This window comes from Phyllobates terribilis, unplaced genomic scaffold, assembly GCF_046119375.1.
Source record: "Phyllobates terribilis strain yellow unplaced genomic scaffold, ASM4611937v1 Scaffold_1__5_contigs__length_1240528914, whole genome shotgun sequence".
NCBI lineage: Eukaryota > Metazoa > Chordata > Amphibia > Anura > Dendrobatidae > Phyllobates > Phyllobates terribilis.
In genome coordinates this window covers 585,411,915-585,431,961 of record NW_027362761.1, presented here as the reverse complement: position 1 = coordinate 585,431,961, position 20,047 = coordinate 585,411,915, and the positions used below count along the sequence as shown (strand labels likewise).

General features: G+C 40.3%; 1 protein-coding gene across 3 annotated transcripts in view; it reads right to left on the bottom strand.

Annotated features, from left to right (window-relative positions):
• WDR70 (WD repeat domain 70) overlaps positions 1-20,047 on the bottom strand; it is a 372,583-nt gene that overhangs the window by 24,083 nt on the left and 328,453 nt on the right. For all 3 annotated transcript variants that reach the window (XM_073681819.1, XM_073681803.1, XM_073681812.1), the window contains exon 16: positions 10,077-10,193. In XM_073681819.1, the coding sequence (XP_073537920.1) occupies positions 10,077-10,193 (117 nt within the window). The remainder of the gene's footprint in view (positions 1-10,076; positions 10,194-20,047) is intronic.

Here is a 20,047-nt window from a genome sequence, read left to right as displayed (position 1 = left end):
GGCACCCCTTCATTTTTTTCATAGACTGTACAATATGTTCAGAAATAAATGGAAATGTACCAAAGTTATATCCTCAGGATTTTTTAATTACTGGTCCAAAGTAATAAAACATTGTTTTTCAACTTCCGTGTTGCAATTTTAAAGAAGAAACAGAATAACCATCATGTGCAGCAATAAAGGCCCCTCTAATTAATACTTGGTTGCGCACCCTTTGGCATTGCTGACAGCCTCCAAACATTTCTTGTAGCCATCTATAAGCTTCTTGCTTTTCTCAGCTGGAATTTTCTCCCACTCTTCATTTGCCGTTTGTTCAAACTCTTGAATGTTTGCAGGGTTCTTTTTCCCAATGGCAGATTTCAGCTCACCCAAAGATTTTCAATGGGATTGAGGTCAGGACTCATTGCTGGCTATTTTAAAACAGTCTATTTTTCTTTTTCAACCATTCCTGTGTACTTTTGTATGTGTGCTTTGGGTTATTGTCTTCCTGGAGGACCCATGATCTTCGACTCAAACCAAGTTTTCTTACACTTGGTAGAACATTTTTTTCTAAAATCTCTTGATAAATTCTCTGATTTCATGATTCCTGTGATGCGGTCAAGGTCTCCAGTACCAGACGCAGCAAAGCAACCCCACAACATTATGGATCCTCCACCATACTTAATTGTTGGTAGGGTGTTCTTTTCCTTATAAGCTTCATTGCGCCATCTGTAAACAAACTGTTGCTTTGCATTGCCAAAAAGCTTATTTTTGTTCCACCTGTCCACAGAACATTTACTCAGAAGAATTGTGGTTTGTCAAGGTACTCTTTGGCAAAAATCAGTTGCTCCTTTTTATGTCTTTTCTTCAGCAATGGTTTCTTCCTTGGTCTTTGCCCATAAAGCTCTGCTTGGTTTAGTGTGCGGCGTATAGTACTTGTTGAAACCATGACCCCAGACTGCTCCAGGTTGGCCTTCAAGTCTTTGGATGTTTGACATGGCGTTTTTTCCATCATTCGCACCAACCTTAGAAGACATCTCTTGTCAATTTTCCTCTTTCCTCTTTCCCTCACGTCCAGGGAGATCCTTGCTTGGCAAACTTCTTAATACTACTGCGCTGAAACTGGGATACCAAGGTCTTTGGAGATGGCCTTATACCCTTTGGAAGCCTTGTGTTTGCGAATAATAGAAGTTCAGATATCCTCAGACAGCTCCTTTGTCTTTACCATTGTGATAAAGGAATAGGGCCTACCATGTGACTTTTTAAAACACTAAAGTCATCATTCATTGGCTAATTCATGTCACATGAGCACTAATAATGAAATCACAGGAGAATTTCTTTTGTGATTTACCGCAGGCGAGTCAAAATATGTTTCCATACTAAATTAATGTAAAGGGTGCCAATACCAGTGACACAGGAAGCTTTAGGTTTTTCTATTTTTCCCTCCCATTGTTTTTTTGTTTTAAATTATTATTTTTATTATTTAACACGAGAGCTCTATACAAAAAAAACTATCACTTGATTCCTTTTTTTCAGAAGATTTTCCACATTACGTACTTACACTTCACCAATAACGATGAGCAGGATTGTAAGAGCGGTCACACTATAGAGCTCTGTACAGAACATTGTACAGGTCTTAGGACTCGGATCCCCTATTAATGTGCTACCCCTTAACACGAGACAGCAGATTGAAAGGAGATATATCCAGGTATGAGACTTGTTTTGTTTGGTGATTTTTCTATATTTTTCTCTGCAATGGTGATGACCTGTGACATCTCACATGGTATGACGTACAGCACATATGTATCACTTACCGTCTGCCCTATAAATTCTGCCATATATCAGTATAAATACCAGGCCTCCGCACAGGAGCAGACGAAGGGGGCAAATTATGTCTGTTTATCCTGACCTTAGCCCCTATGTAATATACTTGTCGTCCTGCTTTATGTCAGTGCATCTTTCACCACAATTTCTCAGGTTACGTAAAGTAGGATATTCCTGAAGTACCGGAAAAATAAAGCTAAAATCTCGTCATCAGCGACAATCGCTTTAAAAAGGTCAGTAACGATAAGGTGATAACGAGGTGTCCTATCGATGCAGCCTCCATGATCATCTGCGATCCGGCGGAACTAAGCTGCAGCAAGTGTGTGATTCCCCTGCAGCTCCCCCACAGGGGAAGTCAAGTATTACATGGCTCTGAATTACGTCCAAAATTTCAAACCCCCCGCTCTATTAACTCCTCCCTGACGTTGGACATAAATGTACGCTCTATATCAGGTGTGGGATTATAGAGTAAGCTCAGGCGCTGTTATATAGCCAGCACCGCCGCTAACAGCAGCGACCGGAGCTAGCTCCAAAAGCTGCCGTTTATCCATTCAAGTGCCGCAATAGTGTGGTGCAATCATTCTGGCACCCACTGCCTTTTTTTTACCTCCACTGTAGTTTTTGAGCTTCTTAGGAAATCAGTAATTTTACAATATACTGCAATACTGGAATACATAGCAAAAGCGATCAAACGATTGCAGGGTCCAAGTCCCCTATGGTATCCGAAAAAATACTAAAATACAAAGAAAAAAAAAAAATAATAATAAAAAAAAATGTTTACAAAAAATAAATAAAAAAATACCCCGATTTGGTATAGTTTTGTACATAAAAATCCAAATAAAATATTTAACCCGTATGTTACATAAAGCCAGAATTTCTGTTTAGTTTGGATGTGAATCTTCCCCCTAAAATGCAAATAAAAACATCTCATTTGCCTACAAAAGGGTATCAATAAAAACCTTGGAGCGCAAAAACGCATTGATTTCTATCGACAGAAATAAAAAAAAAAATTACTCACAAATTTGTGACCCAAACTAAATGTTATTTTTTTTTACAAAGTTCTTAACTTTTTTTTTTTACCACTCTTCTATAAAAAAAGAAAATTTGAAGTTTGGTATTGCAGTAATAAAACGGACATGAAGAATGAAGTTAGCGGGTAATTTTTACACAAAAAATGCTGAAAAAATAACGTCCAAAAAATAATAGCGAAATTTCTTTCTATTTTCACCCTTTCCTTACCCTTTTTTTGCCCATTTTTAAGTACTTTAATGATAAAATGAACGGTGTCATTTAAAACTATAAGTCGTCCTGTAAAAACAAAAATAAAAAAAACAACAACAACAACAACAACAACAACAACAACAACAAAAACACAACAACAACAACAAGCCTTCAAAATGTTACAGGAAAAAACGGAAAAAAAAATATTGCCAGTTAGGGAAAGGGTTAAATGGGTTTTAGGAGGTCAAAACAACATGGCTCCATGCTCCAATCTCCTGTTAGAATCATTAAATATCAAACTGCGGGAATGAACAATCACTGTATATTTTTACTTCAGTTTTGTCTTTTGTGAAAACCTAAGAAGCTTCGACTCCTGATGTGGTCACTGGACTCACAGCCCAGTTATAAAACAATTCAAAAAGTAGAAATATATTAATTTAAAAAAAAAAAAAAAAGAAGATCCATCAACAGCAATTTGGTAACGGCTTCTGGAAGATATCATATCTATATGGAATAAATAGAAAGATACATTTTCTAATAACTATGAAATTAACAAAATGGAATATTATCTTTATTAATAATAAAAAGTAAAACACAAAATTAAATGTACATTATAAAATAGTAATAAATATAATATAAAACAATAAAATACATATATTATAAATTAGTAATAAATATAATATAAAATAAAATATAATATACAATAATAATATAACAAATATAATCTAAACTAAAATAATAATATTGCAAAATATAAAACTAAAATAATTATATTACAAATATAATACAATATTAATAAAAAATATATATATATATATAACAAAATTGTGAATATAAAGTAAATAAAAACAAAAAAAATAAAAGATATATAAAAGATATAATAAATAATAATTCAGAAGAATGGAAACTGTCAGAAGCAATGAATTAATAGTTTCCGCCATAAGCTGCAACCTGAATATGAAATTAGAAAGTGCCGGTGATACAGAAGTGCTCGGCCGGAATTCACAGCTCACAGGGTGATTTTTCATTATTTGCCAAGATACCCTCTTTCTTAAAATAATTCATACCATAATAAATTAACCCCTGCATGCCCAGACCCCTCGTATTCAGCAATGCCCCCCTGTGATTTTACTTGACTCTCTTTATGCAACTTTTGGAGAACACAAACGTGACGACGTTATTGATCTAAACAAATCAGCAAAGTAAATCGTGTCGCCATGTAAATGCGGGAGAAAGATGGTCCATCCATTGTACACACGTATTTGTAAGTCAAACACAGATTTACTTTGTATTTGCAATCGACAGGACTGCTGGAAGTTATTTTTCATCTGGAGAAAACTTTATCAAGACAAGATTAAGAAAAGATATAAAGATGTGGTTACATGGATGACTCAAGAAGAAGAAAAACAGCCCGGCTGATGTAACAATGCAGAAAATGTACAAAAGTCTGTGTAAGATAAACAGCGCACAACTAAGCCGAGAGACCTGAGAGACAGCTCAGCCAGAAGACCGCAGGGAAGGCACCTGGACTGTCTATGACCCAACAGAAAGGTCTGCAAAAATGTGGGAGCGGAGACAAAGCATTCCAACAATTCTAAATATTATCACTCTGCTTGTAAATTTACTGTGACATCACTTTGTAAAGTGCTGCGGAATATGTTGGCGTTAAAAAAATAAAAATTATTATTATTATTATTAACTGTCACAGCACTGTGTGCATTATCCCTGTACTGTGACATCACTGTGTGCATTATCTCTGTACTGTGACATCACTGTGTATTATCCCTGTACTGTGACATCACTGTGTGTATTATCCCTGTACTGTGACGTCACTGTGTGTATTATCCCTGTACTGTGACATCACTGTGTGTATTATCCCTGTACTGTGACATCACTGTGTGCATTATCTCTGTACTGTGACATCACTGTGTTTATTATCCCTGTACTGTGACATCACTGTGTGCATTATCCCTGTACTGTGACATCACTGTGTGTATTATCTCTGTACTGTGACATCACTGTGTGTATTATCACTGTACTGTGACATCACTGTGTGTATTATCTCTGTACTGTGACATCACTATGTGTATTATCCCTGTACTGTGACATCACTGTGTGTATTATCGCTGTACTGTGACATCACTGTGTGTATTATCGCTGTACTGTGACATCACTGTGTGTATTATCCCTGTACTGTGACATCACTGTGTGTATTATCTCTGTACTGTGACATCACTGTGTATTATCCCTGTACTGTGACATCACTGTGTGTATTATCTCTGTACTGTGACATCACTGTGTGTATTATCACTGTACTGTGACATCACTGTGTGTATTATCTCTGTACTGTGACATCACTATGTGTATTATCCCTGTACTGTGACATCACTGTGTGTATTATCCCTGTACTGTGACATCACTGTGTGTATTATCGCTGTACTGTGACATCACTGTGTGTATTATCGCTGTACTGTGACATCACTGTGTGTATTATCCCTGTACTGTGACATCACTGTGTGTATTATCTCTGTACTGTGACATCACTGTGTATTATCCCTGTACTGTGACATCACTGTGTGTATTATCTCTGTACTGTGACATCATTATGTGTATTATCCCTGTACTGTGACATCACTGTGTGTATTATCCCTGTACTGTGACATCACTGTGTGTATTATCTCTGTACTGTGACATCACTGTGTGTATTATCCCTGTACTGTGACATCACTGTGTGTATTATCTCTGTACTGTGACATCACTGTGTGTATTATCCCTGTACTGTGACATCACTGTGTGTATTATCTCTGTACTGGACATCACTGTGTGTATTATCCCTGTACTGTGACATCACTGTGTGTATTATCTCTGTACTGTGACATCACTGTGTGTATTATCCCTGTACTGTGACATCACTGTGTGTATTATCCCTGTACTGTGACATCACTGTGTGTATTATCTCTGTACTGTGACATCACTATGTGTATTATCCCTGTACTGTGACATCACTGTGTGTATTATCCCTGTACTGTGACATCACTGTGTATTATCCCTGTACTGTGACATCACTGTGTGCATTATCTCTGTACTGTGACATCACTGTGTTTATTATCCCTGTACTGTGACATCACTGTGTGCATTATCCCTGTACTGTGACATCACTGTGTGTATTATCTCTGTACTGTGACATCACTGTGTGTATTATCACTGTACTGTGACATCACTGTGTGTATTATCTCTGTACTGTGACATCACTATGTGTATTATCCCTGTACTGTGACATCACTGTGTGTATTATCGCTGTACTGTGACATCACTGTGTGTATTATCGCTGTACTGTGACATCACTGTGTGTATTATCCCTGTACTGTGACATCACTGTGTGTATTATCTCTGTACTGTGACATCACTGTGTGTATTATCACTGTACTGTGACATCACTGTGTGTATTATCTCTGTACTGTGACATCACTATGTGTATTATCCCTGTACTGTGACATCACTGTGTGTATTATCCCTGTACTGTGACATCACTGTGTGTATTATCGCTGTACTGTGACATCACTGTGTGTATTATCGCTGTACTGTGACATCACTGTGTGTATTATCCCTGTACTGTGACATCACTGTGTGTATTATCTCTGTACTGTGACATCACTGTGTATTATCCCTGTACTGTGACATCACTGTGTGTATTATCTCTGTACTGTGACATCATTATGTGTATTATCCCTGTACTGTGACATCACTGTGTGTATTATCCCTGTACTGTGACATCACTGTGTGTATTATCTCTGTACTGTGACATCACTGTGTGTATTATCCCTGTACTGTGACATCACTGTGTGTATTATCTCTGTACTGTGACATCACTGTGTGTATTATCCCTGTACTGTGACATCACTGTGTGTATTATCTCTGTACTGGACATCACTGTGTGTATTATCCCTGTACTGTGACATCACTGTGTGTATTATCTCTGTACTGTGACATCACTGTGTGTATTATCCCTGTACTGTGACATCACTGTGTGTATTATCCCTGTACTGTGACATCACTGTGTGTATTATCTCTGTACTGTGACATCACTGTGTGTATTATCCCTGTACTGTGACATCACTGTGTGTATTATCTCTGTACTGGACATCACTGTGTGTATTATCCCTGTACTGTGACATCACTGTGTGTATTATCTCTGTACTGTGACATCACTGTGTGTATTATCCCTGTACTGTGACATCACTGTGTGTATTATCCCTGTACTGTGACATCACTGTGTGTATTATCTCTGTACTGTGACATCACTATGTGTATTATCCCTGTACTGTGACATCACTGTGTGTATTATCCCTGTACTGTGACATCACTGTGTATTATCCCTGTACTGTGACATCACTGTGTGTATTATCTCTGTACTGTGACATCACTGTGTGTATTATCTCTGTACTGTGACATCACTGTGTGTATTATCCTTGTACTGTGACATCACTGTGTGTATTATCTGTGTATTCTGTCATCACTGTGTGTATTATCCCTGTACTGTGACATCACTGTGTGTATTATCCCTGTACTGTGACATCACTGTGTGTATTATCTCTGTATTGTGACATCACTGTGTGTATTATCCCTGTACTGTGACATCACTGTGTGTATTATCCCTGTGCTGTGACATCACTGTGTGTATTATCTCTGTACTGTGACATCATTGTCCTTTTTCTCTATATTGTGAAACCATTTGGTTTATTCAAATAATTAATTATCTCCTGACAAATCTCCAGGATTCATTTATTTTTTACTGAAGGGTCCCCCTAGCACATTGTGAGATCCTTACTCATCAATGATGGGCGCTCTTCGTCATTTTGGGTACACTCATGTAGTCCAGTAAGAGCGCTAAGTTTAGAGTCTGCAGAGGTGGTTACTATATTGAGGAGTAAAGCGTCACGTCAGGTCTGAGGACGGCCGGAGGAAATCTTTTTGCATTGTGCGTTCTCATTTCCGGGCACTTGTAATGGGTCGATGCAGTAATTTTGCTTCCTGCAATAAAACCGTACAAAGGACCCTTGTGATGATGTCTGAACCCTCATAAAGGGCACGGCCAAAATACACGGAGCACCGATCCCAGAAAGACTCCGCAATAACTGCTCCCGTCACACTGTACCGAAACTGCATACAAAAACAATACCGGGGACAACAAACATTTATACTGAAAAGGATGTTCTCATTTTTTTTTTTTTTTTTTTACTATACTTAAATTAAATAGATTCCTCAAAGTTGATAAGATCTCTGCTTGCTGACCATGTGATGGACATACGGATCCTGAAATCCATTAAGAATTGATACAAAAACTACATTAGACATTTTTTTCATTTTTATTTTATTATTACTATTTTTATTATTTTTTTAATATATTTTTCTGCATTCCTAATTGTTTTTTATATTTGTGTTTATATGCACCTTAAACATTGCATGTTTGCATTTTTGCACACTATTTACTTCCTTAACAAATGTTGGATTACATATTTTATACCTTTTATTGTACAACCGCACTCCGCACTTTCATCTCTAGATTATGGTGCTGTGTCCATTTATTTCCATCTTCTTTTTCCTTTTATTTCTTTTTTTTTTTTTACTTATGCCCATTTGCATTTCTCCCTTATTCTTTTTACCTTCCCTTCTTTCAGGATATCGGTTTCAAATCACTGCTACAATGGCCGCACCTATAGGACTTCATAAAAAATGGCTTCTGGTGGGCCTCCCCTGACTGTCAATAGTGCGTGTATATGATGTCACTGGGTTGTCTACCTGACACGCGCACATGGCCATGACGGCGGCGGTGTGGGCTACAGAGTTCATGCCCCGCATTACCTGCCACCTGGTTGAGGGGGTATATATACATGGCAGGATAGTAATCAACCCTCACCTTTCTTGAAAAAGCATTGTACAAAACGCGCGTCGGGCAGCTGTGGTGGGCTCATCCAATCCTCCCCCACTCATGGGCAAGCGCTACATCAGATACTTAACAGCACATGTCACTTTATTATCTCTATTACTCTATATTGTTTTGTCTTTCCCTAATGGTTTATTACTGGGATTGACCTATACAGTGTTTGCTGTTGTCATCCACATGTTTTGCTGTTGTCATCCACATGTTTTGCATTGGATTGTGATGCCCCCCTACTTATTTCCTCCTTAATAGACCTATTTAACATACCCGTATTGGTGATGAATGTTTTAATATTTAGCTAATAAGTTTGGTCAATATTCCTGTTTGGTGGTTTTCAATTACTCCACTTTTTTGTGCTTTTGGTTGTTTATACGTTATGGGAGTACTCCACCATTCACTTGATATATATATATATATATATATATATATATTTAGCAGGGTGTGGGGGTACTTTATACCTCTAGTTCCCAGCCCAGATTTATATTATGTCTTTTTTGAACATCCTTGTACTCCTATTAAAGAGCTGTATAAAACTTTTACTATACGAAGTGTACAAAGTGGACCTTTTTTTAACTAAAATTGGAATATCCCTTTAATTTAAAGGGAACGTGTAAGTTTTCATTCTATAGCAATGTTTGCAGCTCATCAGATGCCATTTATGATACTTGTCTCATCTTATGTATCAGATGAGGCTTTGGTCCATTTCAGGCACCTGCCCCTTATGCCCATAACAAACTGTTAAAAGTTGTCGTCTCATCTGTAGATTTTTCCTCTTTTGCACCCTCGTTAATTTCTTTTCCCTCTTCTTCCAAGAACTTTAACTTTTTTTTTATTCTTCCATCCACATAGCCCTAACTTGAGGGCATTTAAGAAGTTAAAATGCAGAGATGTGAGCTTGCTCTGGTCGCTTCTGTTAGAGGCAGGTGCTAACCGGTACTTACCAAGGGCTCCTTTCTCAACATTTTGGAGGGAAAAAGTTGCAAACAATTTTTTCCCTCGTTTTTTTTCTTGAGTATTAAATGATCTAACAGCAGGATAAAGAAGATAATACACGTGCGCCAATGTTTGCTGGCGGAGACGGATGACGGTGCAGGGTACAACATATGACATTTACCTGGCCCGGCGACAGGTGGCTCTGGTTTGTGTGACTTTAAGGGGTCCAGACGATCCTTTTCGAGCTGTTTCCGTGTGCTCCTCTGTCTGGGCTCTCGGAACATGGGAAGAGCGTGAGCTACATGGAGAGAAACACAAGACTTTAGATACAACTGGAAAGGATCCGTCCGTCTCTGTATACAGAATGTCGGAGGCCGACCAGAAGATATATACGCTGACCTTTCATGGAGAACATGGAGGAACAGAAGTGATAAGTGACTTAACATTTACCTACGGTTACAGGGACGTCCAGACAGATCAATCCTACAGAAAGGAAAAATATTCTGCTGGCTGTGGAAACAATGTTCCTGAGGAAGGATTTCCCCAGCGCAGCGGAGGGTGGAGAACCAAAATCTGCACTCCATCAGTGTGTCACCGAGCCGCCAAGAAAGATCATTTATGAAATACTTCTACCTAAAATTAGAGAATCACCTTCAGAGTCCTCCAGTTTTCCTCTTCTGTTGACTTTACATATAACTTATGCCCGGACCTCATACTTCAGCACAGACCTCCTATAGGCAGGAATGTTTAATAGAGTAGAAAAGTAAAGACGTTCCGACATTCCTCATTTCAAAAGATGTTCCCAAGGACAGGAACCCCCCGAAAACAGACTGAAGTCTACCAGAATTACGTAGCGGTGTATTGCAATAGTATTACGTGAGCACTATATGGTGACATCTACCAACACTTAGCACCTCCTGCTGTCCCCAACTGAGAAAACATTCCTGCAATTCGCCCTTTCCTCAACCATAGGGTGCATTCAGAAGTCCGTACAAATCGGTCCGAGATCAGACCACGATGCACAGACCGGCCGCAGGACTCCCGGCAGGAGAGTGATGGCTTCTTATATTCTATGAAGCTGTAATGCTCGGGTCAGAAGAGCTGCGGTCCGTCTGTGCATTGAGGTCGATCTCGGACCGATTTCTACAGACGTCTGAATGAACCTTTAACCTGTCTCCTCCATAAATCTCAGTCCAAATCTTCTGATACCTCCCCATACATAATCTCCAGTATATAACCTGTCCCCTCCATACATCTCTTCCCTCATATCCTGATACCTCCCCATACATAATCTCCAGTATATAACCTGTCCCCTCCATACATCTCAGTCCAAATCTCCTGATACCGCCCCATACATAATCTCCAGTATATAACCTGTTCTCTCCATACATCTCAGTCCTAATCTCCTGATACCGCCCCATACATAATCTCCAGTATATAACCTGTTCTCTCCATACATCTCAGTCCTAATATCCTGATACCTCCTCACACATAATCTCCAGTATATAACCTGTTCTCTCCATACATCTCAGTCCTAATATCCTGATACCTCCTCACACATAATCTCCAGTATATAACCTGTCCTCTCCATACATCTCAGTCCTAATCTCCTGATACCTCCCCATACATAATCTCCAGTATATAACCTGTTCTCTCCATACATCTCAGTCCTAATATCCTGATACCTCCTCACACATAATCTCCAGTATATAACCTGTCCTCTCCATACATCTCAGTCCTAATCTCCTGATACCTCCCCATACATAATCTCCAGTATATAACCTGTTCTCTCCATACATCTCAGTCCTAATCTCCTGATACCTCCCCATACATAATCTCCAGTATATAACCTATCCCCTCCACACATCTCTGCCCTAATCTCCTGATATCTCCCCATACATAATCTCCAGTATATAACCTGTCCTCTCCATACATCTCAGTCCTATTCTCCTGATACCTCCCCATACATAATCTCCAGTATATAACCTGTCCCCTCCATACATCTCAGCCCTAATCTCCTGATACCTCCCCATACATAATCTCCAGTATATAACCTGTCCCCTCCATACATCTCTGCCCTAATCTCCTGAAACCTCCCCATACATAATCTCCAGTATATAACCTGTCCCCTCCATACATCTCTGCCCTAATCTCCTGAAACCTCCCCATACATAATCTCCAGTATATAACCTGTCCCCTCCATACATCTCTGCCCTAATCTCCTGATATCTCCCCATACATAATCTCCAGTATATAACCTATCACCTCCATACATCTCAGTCCTAATCTCCTGATATCTCCCCATACATAATCTCCAGTATATAACCTGTCCTCTCCATACATCTCAGTCCTATTCTCCTGATACCTTCCCATAAATAATCTTCAGTATATAACCTGTCCCCTCCATACATCTCTGCCCTAATCTCCTTAAACCTCCACATACATAATCTCCAGTATACAACCTGTCCCCTCCATACACCTCTGCCCTAATCTCCTGATATCTCCCCATACATAATCTCCAGTATATAACCTACCCTCTCCATACATCTCTGTCCTAATCTCCTGATATCTCTCCATACATAATCTCCAGTATATAACCTATCCCCTCCATACATCTCAGTACTAATCTCCTGATACCTCCCCATACATAATCTCCAGTATATAACCTGTTCTCTCCATACATCTCAGTCCTAATATCCTGATACCTCCTCACACATAATCTCCAGTATATAACCTGTCCTCTCCATACATCTCAGTCCTATTCTCCTGATACCTCCCCATACATAATCTCCAGTATATAACCTGTCCCCTCCATACATCTCAGCCCTAATCTCCTGATACCTCCCCATACATAATCTCCAGTATATAACCTGTCCCCTCCATACATCTCTGCCCTAATCTCCTGATATCTCCCCATACATAATCTCCAGTATATAACCTGTCCCCTCCATACATCTCTGCCCTAATCTCCTGAAACCTCCCCATACATAATCTCCAGTATATAACCTGTCCCCTCCATACATCTCTGCCCTAATCTCCTGATATCTCCCCATACATAATCTCCAGTATATAACCTATCACCTCCATACATCTCAGTCCTAATCTCCTGATATCTCCCCATACATAATCTCCAGTATATAACCTGTCCTCTCCATACATCTCAGTCCTATTCTCCTGATACCTCCCCATAAATAATCTTCAGTATATAACCTGTCCCCTCCATACATCTCTGCCCTAATCTCCTTAAACCTCCACATACATAATCTCCAGTATACAACCTGTCCCCTCCATACACCTCTGCCCTAATCTCCTGATATCTCCCCATACATAATCTCCAGTATATAACCTACCCTCTCCATACATCTCTGTCCTAATCTCCTGATATCTCTCCATACATAATCTCCAGTATATAACCTATCCCCTCCATACATCTCAGTACTAATCTCCTGATATCTCCCCATACATAATCTCCAGTATATCACCTGTCCTCTCCATACATCTCAGTCCTAATCTCCTGATACCTCCCCATACATAATCTCCAGTATATAACCTATCCCCTCCATACATCTCAGTCCTAATCTCCTGATACCTCCCCATACATAATCTCCAGTATATAACCTGTCCCCTCCATACATCTCTGCCCTAATCTCCTGAAACCTCCCCATACATAATCTCCAGTATACAACCTGTCCCCTCCATACATCTCTGCCTTAATCTCCTGATATCTCCCCATACATAATCTCCAGTATATAACCTGTCCCCTCCATACATCTCTGCCCTAATCTCCTGATATCTCCCCATACATAATCTCCAGTATATAACCTGTCCTCTCCATACATCTCAGTCCTAATCTCCTGATACCTCCCCATACATAATCTCCAGTATATAACCTGTTCTCTCCATACATCTCAGTCCTAATATCCTGATACCTCCTCACACATAATCTCCAGTATATAACCTGTCCTCTCCATACATCTCAGTCCTAATCTCCTGATACCTCCCCATACATAATCTCCAGTATATAACCTGTTCTCTCCATACATCTCAGTCCTAATCTCCTGATACCTCCCCATACATAATCTCCAGTATATAACCTATCCCCTCCACACATCTCTGCCCTAATCTCCTGATATCTCCCCATACATAATCTCCAGTATATAACCTGTCCTCTCCATACATCTCAGTCCTATTCTCCTGATACCTCCCCATACATAATCTCCAGTATATAACCTGTCCCCTCCATACATCTCAGCCCTAATCTCCTGATACCTCCCCATACATAATCTCCAGTATATAACCTGTCCCCTCCATACATCTCTGCCCTAATCTCCTGAAACCTCCCCATACATAATCTCCAGTATACAACCTGTCCCCTCCATACATCTCTGCCTTAATCTCCTGATATCTCCCCATACATAATCTCCAGTATATAACCTGTCCCCTCCATACATCTCTGCCCTAATCTCCTGATATCTCCCCATACATAATCTCCAGTATATAACCTATCACCTCCATACATCTCAGTCCTAATCTCCTGATATCTCCCCATACATAATCTCCAGTATATAACCTGTCCTCTCCATACATCTCAGTCCTATTCTCCTGATACCTCCCCATAAATAATCTTCAGTATATAACCTGTCCCCTCCATACATCTCTGCCCTAATCTCCTTAAACCTCCACATACATAATCTCCAGTATACAACCTGTCCCCTCCATACACCTCTGCCCTAATCTCCTGATATCTCCCCATACATAATCTCCAGTATATAACCTACCCTCTCCATACAGCTCTGTCCTAATCTCCTGATATCTCTCCATACATAATCTCCAGTATATAACCTATCCCCTCCATACATCTCAGTACTAATCTCCTGATATCTCCCCATACATAATCTCCAGTATATCACCTGTCCTCTCCATACATCTCAGTCCTAATCTCCTGATACCTCCCCATACATAATCTCCAGTATATAACCTATCCCCTCCATACATCTCAGTCCTAATCTCCTGATACCTCCCCATACATAATCTCCAGTATATAACCTGTCCCCTCCATACATCTCTGCCCTAATCTCCTGAAACCTCCCCATACATAATCTCCAGTATACAACCTGTCCCCTCCATACATCTCTGCCTTAATCTCCTGATATCTCCCCATACATAATCTCCAGTATATAACCTATCCTCTCCATACATCTCAGTCCTAATCTCCTGATATCTCCCCATACATAATCTCCAGTATATAACCTGTCCTCTCCATACATCTCAGTCCTATTCTCCTGATACCTCCCCATACATAATCTCCAGTATATAACCTATCCTCTCCATACATCTCAGTCCTAATCTCCTGATATCTCCCCATACATAATCTCCAGTATATAACCTGTCCTCTCCATACATCTCAGTCCTATTCTCCTGATACCTCCCCATACATAATCTCCAGTATATAACCTGTCCCCTCCATACATCTCTGCCCTAATCTCCTGATACCTCCCCATACATAATCTTCAGCATATAACCTGTCCCCTCCATACATCTCTGCCCTAATCTCCTGAAACCTCCACATACATAATCTCCAGTATATAACCTGTCCTCTCCATACATCTCTGCCCTAATCTCCTGATATCTCCCCATACATAATCTCCAGTATATAACCTGTCCTCTCCATACATCTCTGCCCTAATCTCCTGATACCTCCCCATACATAATCTCCAGTATATAACCTACCCTCTCCATACATCTCTGTCCTAATCTCCTGATATCTCCCCATACATAATCTCCAGTATATAACCTGTCCCCTCCATACATCTCAGTCCTAATCTCCTGATACCTCCCCATACATAATCTCCAGTATATAACCTGTCCCCTCCATACATCTCAGTCCTAATCTCCTGATATCTCCCCATACATAATCTCCAGTATATAACCTATCCTCTCCATACATCTCAGTCCTAAACTCCTGATACCTCCCCATACATAATCTCCAGTATATAACCTATCCTCTCCATACATCTCAGTCCTAATCTTCTGATATCTCCCCATACATAATCTCCAGTATATAACCTGTCCCCTCCATACATCTCAGTCCTATTCTCCTGATACCTCCCCATAGATAATCTCCAGTATATAACCTGTCCCCTCCATACATCTCTGCCCTAATCTCCTGATACCTCCCCATACATAATCTCCAGTATATAACCTGTCCCCTCCATACATCTCTGCCCTTATCTCCTGAAACCTCCCCATACATAATATCCAGTATACAACCTGTCCCCTCCATACTTCTCTGCCCTAATCTCCTAATATCTCCCCATACATAATCTCTAGTATATAACCTGTCCTCTCCATACATCTCTGCCCTAATCTCCTGATACCTCCCCATACATAATCTCCAGTATATAACCTACCCTCTCCATACATCTCTGTCCTAATCTCCTGATATCTCCCCATACATAATCTCCAGTATATAACCTGTCCTCTCCATACATCTCAGTCCTAATCTCCTGATACCTCCCCATACATAATCTCCAGTATATAACCTGTCCCCTCCATACATCTCTGCCCTAATCTCCTGATATCTCTCCATACATAATCTCCAGTATATAACCTGTCCTTTCCATACATCTCAGTCCTAATCTCCTGATACCTCCCCATACATAATCTCCAGTATATAACCTACCCTCTCCATACATCTCTGTCCTAATCTCCTGATATCTCCCCATACATAATCTCCAGTATATAACCTATCCTCTCCATACATCTCAGTCCTAATCTCCTGATACCTCCCCATACATAATCTCCAGTATATAACCTGTCCTCTCCATACATCTCTACCCTAATCTCCTGATACCTCCCCATACATAATCTCCAGTATATAACCTGTCCCCTCCATACATCTCAGTCCTAATCTCCTGATATCTCCCCATACATAATCTCCAGTATATAACCTATCCTCTCCATACATCTCAGTCCTAAACTCCTGATACCTCCCCATACATAATCTCCAGTATATAACCTATCCTCTCCATACATCTCAGTCCTAATCTTCTGATATCTCCCCATACATAATCTCCAGTATATAACCTGTCCCCTCCATACATCTCAGTCCTATTCTCCTGATACCTCCCCATAGATAATCTCCAGTATATAACCTGTCCCCTCCATACATCTCTGCCCTAATCTCCTGATACCTCCCCATACATAATCTCCAGTATATAACCTGTCCCCTCCATACATCTCTGCCCTTATCTCCTGAAACCTCCCCATACATAATATCCAGTATACAACCTGTCCCCTCCATACTTCTCTGCCCTAATCTCCTAATATCTCCCCATACATAATCTCTAGTATATAACCTGTCCTCTCCATACATCTCTGCCCTAATCTCCTGATACCTCCCCATACATAATCTCCAGTATATAACCTACCCTCTCCATACATCTCTGTCCTAATCTCCTGATATCTCCCCATACATAATCTCCAGTATATAACCTGTCCTCTCCATACATCTCAGTCCTAATCTCCTGATACCTCCCCATACATAATCTCCAGTATATAACCTGTCCCCTCCATACATCTCTGCCCTAATCTCCTGATATCTCTCCATACATAATCTCCAGTATATAACCTGTCCTTTCCATACATCTCAGTCCTAATCTCCTGATACCTCCCCATACATAATCTCCAGTATATAACCTACCCTCTCCATACATCTCTGTCCTAATCTCCTGATATCTCCCCATACATAATCTCCAGTATATAACCTATCCTCTCCATACATCTCAGTCCTAATCTCCTGATACCTCCCCATACATAATCTCCAGTATATAACCTGTCCCCTCCATACATCTCAGTCCTAATCTCCGGATATCTCCCCATACATAATCTCCAGTATATAACCTATCCTCTCCATACATCTCAGTCCTAAACTCCTGATACCTCCCCATACATAATCTCCAGTATATAACCTATCCTCTCCATACATCTCAGTCCTAATCTTCTGATATCTCCCCATACATAATCTCCAGTATATAACCTGTCCTCTCCATACATCTCAGTCCTAATCTCCTGATACCTCCCCATACATAATCTTCAGTATATAACCTGTCCTCTCCATACATCTCAGTCCTAATCTCCTGATATCTCCCCATACATAATCTCCAGCATATAACCTGTCCCCTCCATACATCTCTGCCCTAATCTCCTGATATCTCCCCATACATAATCTCCAGTATATAACCTGTCCCCTCCATACATCTCTGCCCTAATCTCCTGATATCTCTCCATACATAATCTCCAGTATATAACCTGTCCTCTCCATACATCTCTACCCTAATCTCCTGATACCTCCCCATACATAATCTCCAGTATATAACCTACCCTCTCCATACATCTCTGTCCTAATCTCCTGATATCTCCCCATACATAATCTCCAGTATATAACCTGTCCTCTCCATACATCTCAGTCCTAATCTCCTGATACCTTCCCATACATAATCTCCAGTATATAACCTGTCCTCTCCATACATCTCTGCCCTAATCTCCTGATACCTCCCCATACATAATCTCCAGTATATAACCTGTCTCCTCCATACATCTCTCTCCTAATCTCCTGAAACCTACCCATACATAATCTCCAGTATACAACCTGTCCCCTCCATACATCTCTGCCCTAATCTCCTGATACCTCCCCATACATAATCTCCAGTATATAACCTGTCTCCTCCATACATCTCTCTCCTAATCTCCTGATACCTCGCCATACATAATCTCCAGTATATAACCTGTCCCCTCCATACATCTCTGCCCTAATCTCCTGATATCTCTCCATACATAATCTCCAGTATATAACCTGTCCTCTCCATACATCTCTGCCCTAATCTCCTGATACCTCCCCATACATAATCTCCAGTATATAACCTGTCCTTTCCATACATCTCTGCCCTAATCTCCTGATACCTCCCCATACATAATCTCCAGTATATAACCTACCCTCTCCATACATCTCTGTCCTAATCTCCTGATATCTCCCCATACATAATCTCCAGTATATAACCTGTCCCCTCCATACATCTCTGCCCTAATCTCCTGATATCTCTCCATACATAATCTCCAGTATATAACCTGTCGTCTCCATACATCTCTGCCCTAATCTCCTGATACCTCCCCATACATAATCTCCAGTATATAACCTGTCCTCTCCATACATCTCTACCCTAATCTCCTGATACCTCCCCATACATAATCTCCAGTATATAACCTACCCTCTCCATACATCTCAGTCCTAATCTCCTGATATCTCCCCATACATAATCTCCAGTATATAACCTGTCCTCTCCATACATCTCAGTCCTAATCTCCTGATACCTCCCCATACATAATCTTCAGTATATAACCTGTCCTCTCCATACATCTCAGTCCTAATCTCCTGATATCTCCCCATACATAATCTCCAGCATATAACCTGTCCCCTCCATACATCTCTGCCCTAATCTCCTGATATCTCCCCATACATAATCTCCAGTATATAACCTGTCCTCTCCATACATCTCAGTCCTAATCTCCTGATAACTCCCCATACATAATCTCCAGTATATAACCTGTCCTCTCCATACATCTCAGTCCTAATCTCCTGATACCTCCCCATATATAATCTCCAGTATATAACCTGTCCTCTCCATACATCTCAGTCCTAATCTCCTGATACCTCCCCATACATAATCTCCAGTATATAACCTGTCCTCTCCATACATCTCAGTCCTAATCTCCTGACATCTCCCCATACATAATCTCCAGTATATAACCTGTCCCCTCCATACATCTCTGCCCTAATCTCCTGATACCTCCCCATACATAATCTCCAGTATATAACCTGTCCTCTCCATACATCTCAGTCCTAATTTCCTGATACCTCCCCATACATAATCTCCAGTATATAACCTGTCCTCCCCATACATCTCAGTCCTAATCTCCTGATACCTCCCCATACATAATCTCCAGTATATAACCTGTCCTCTCCATACATCTCTGCCCTAATCACCTGATACCTCCCCATACATAATCTCCAGTATATAACCTACCCTCTCCATACATCTCAGTCCTAATCTCCTGATATCTCCCCATACATAATCTCCAGTATATAACCTGTCC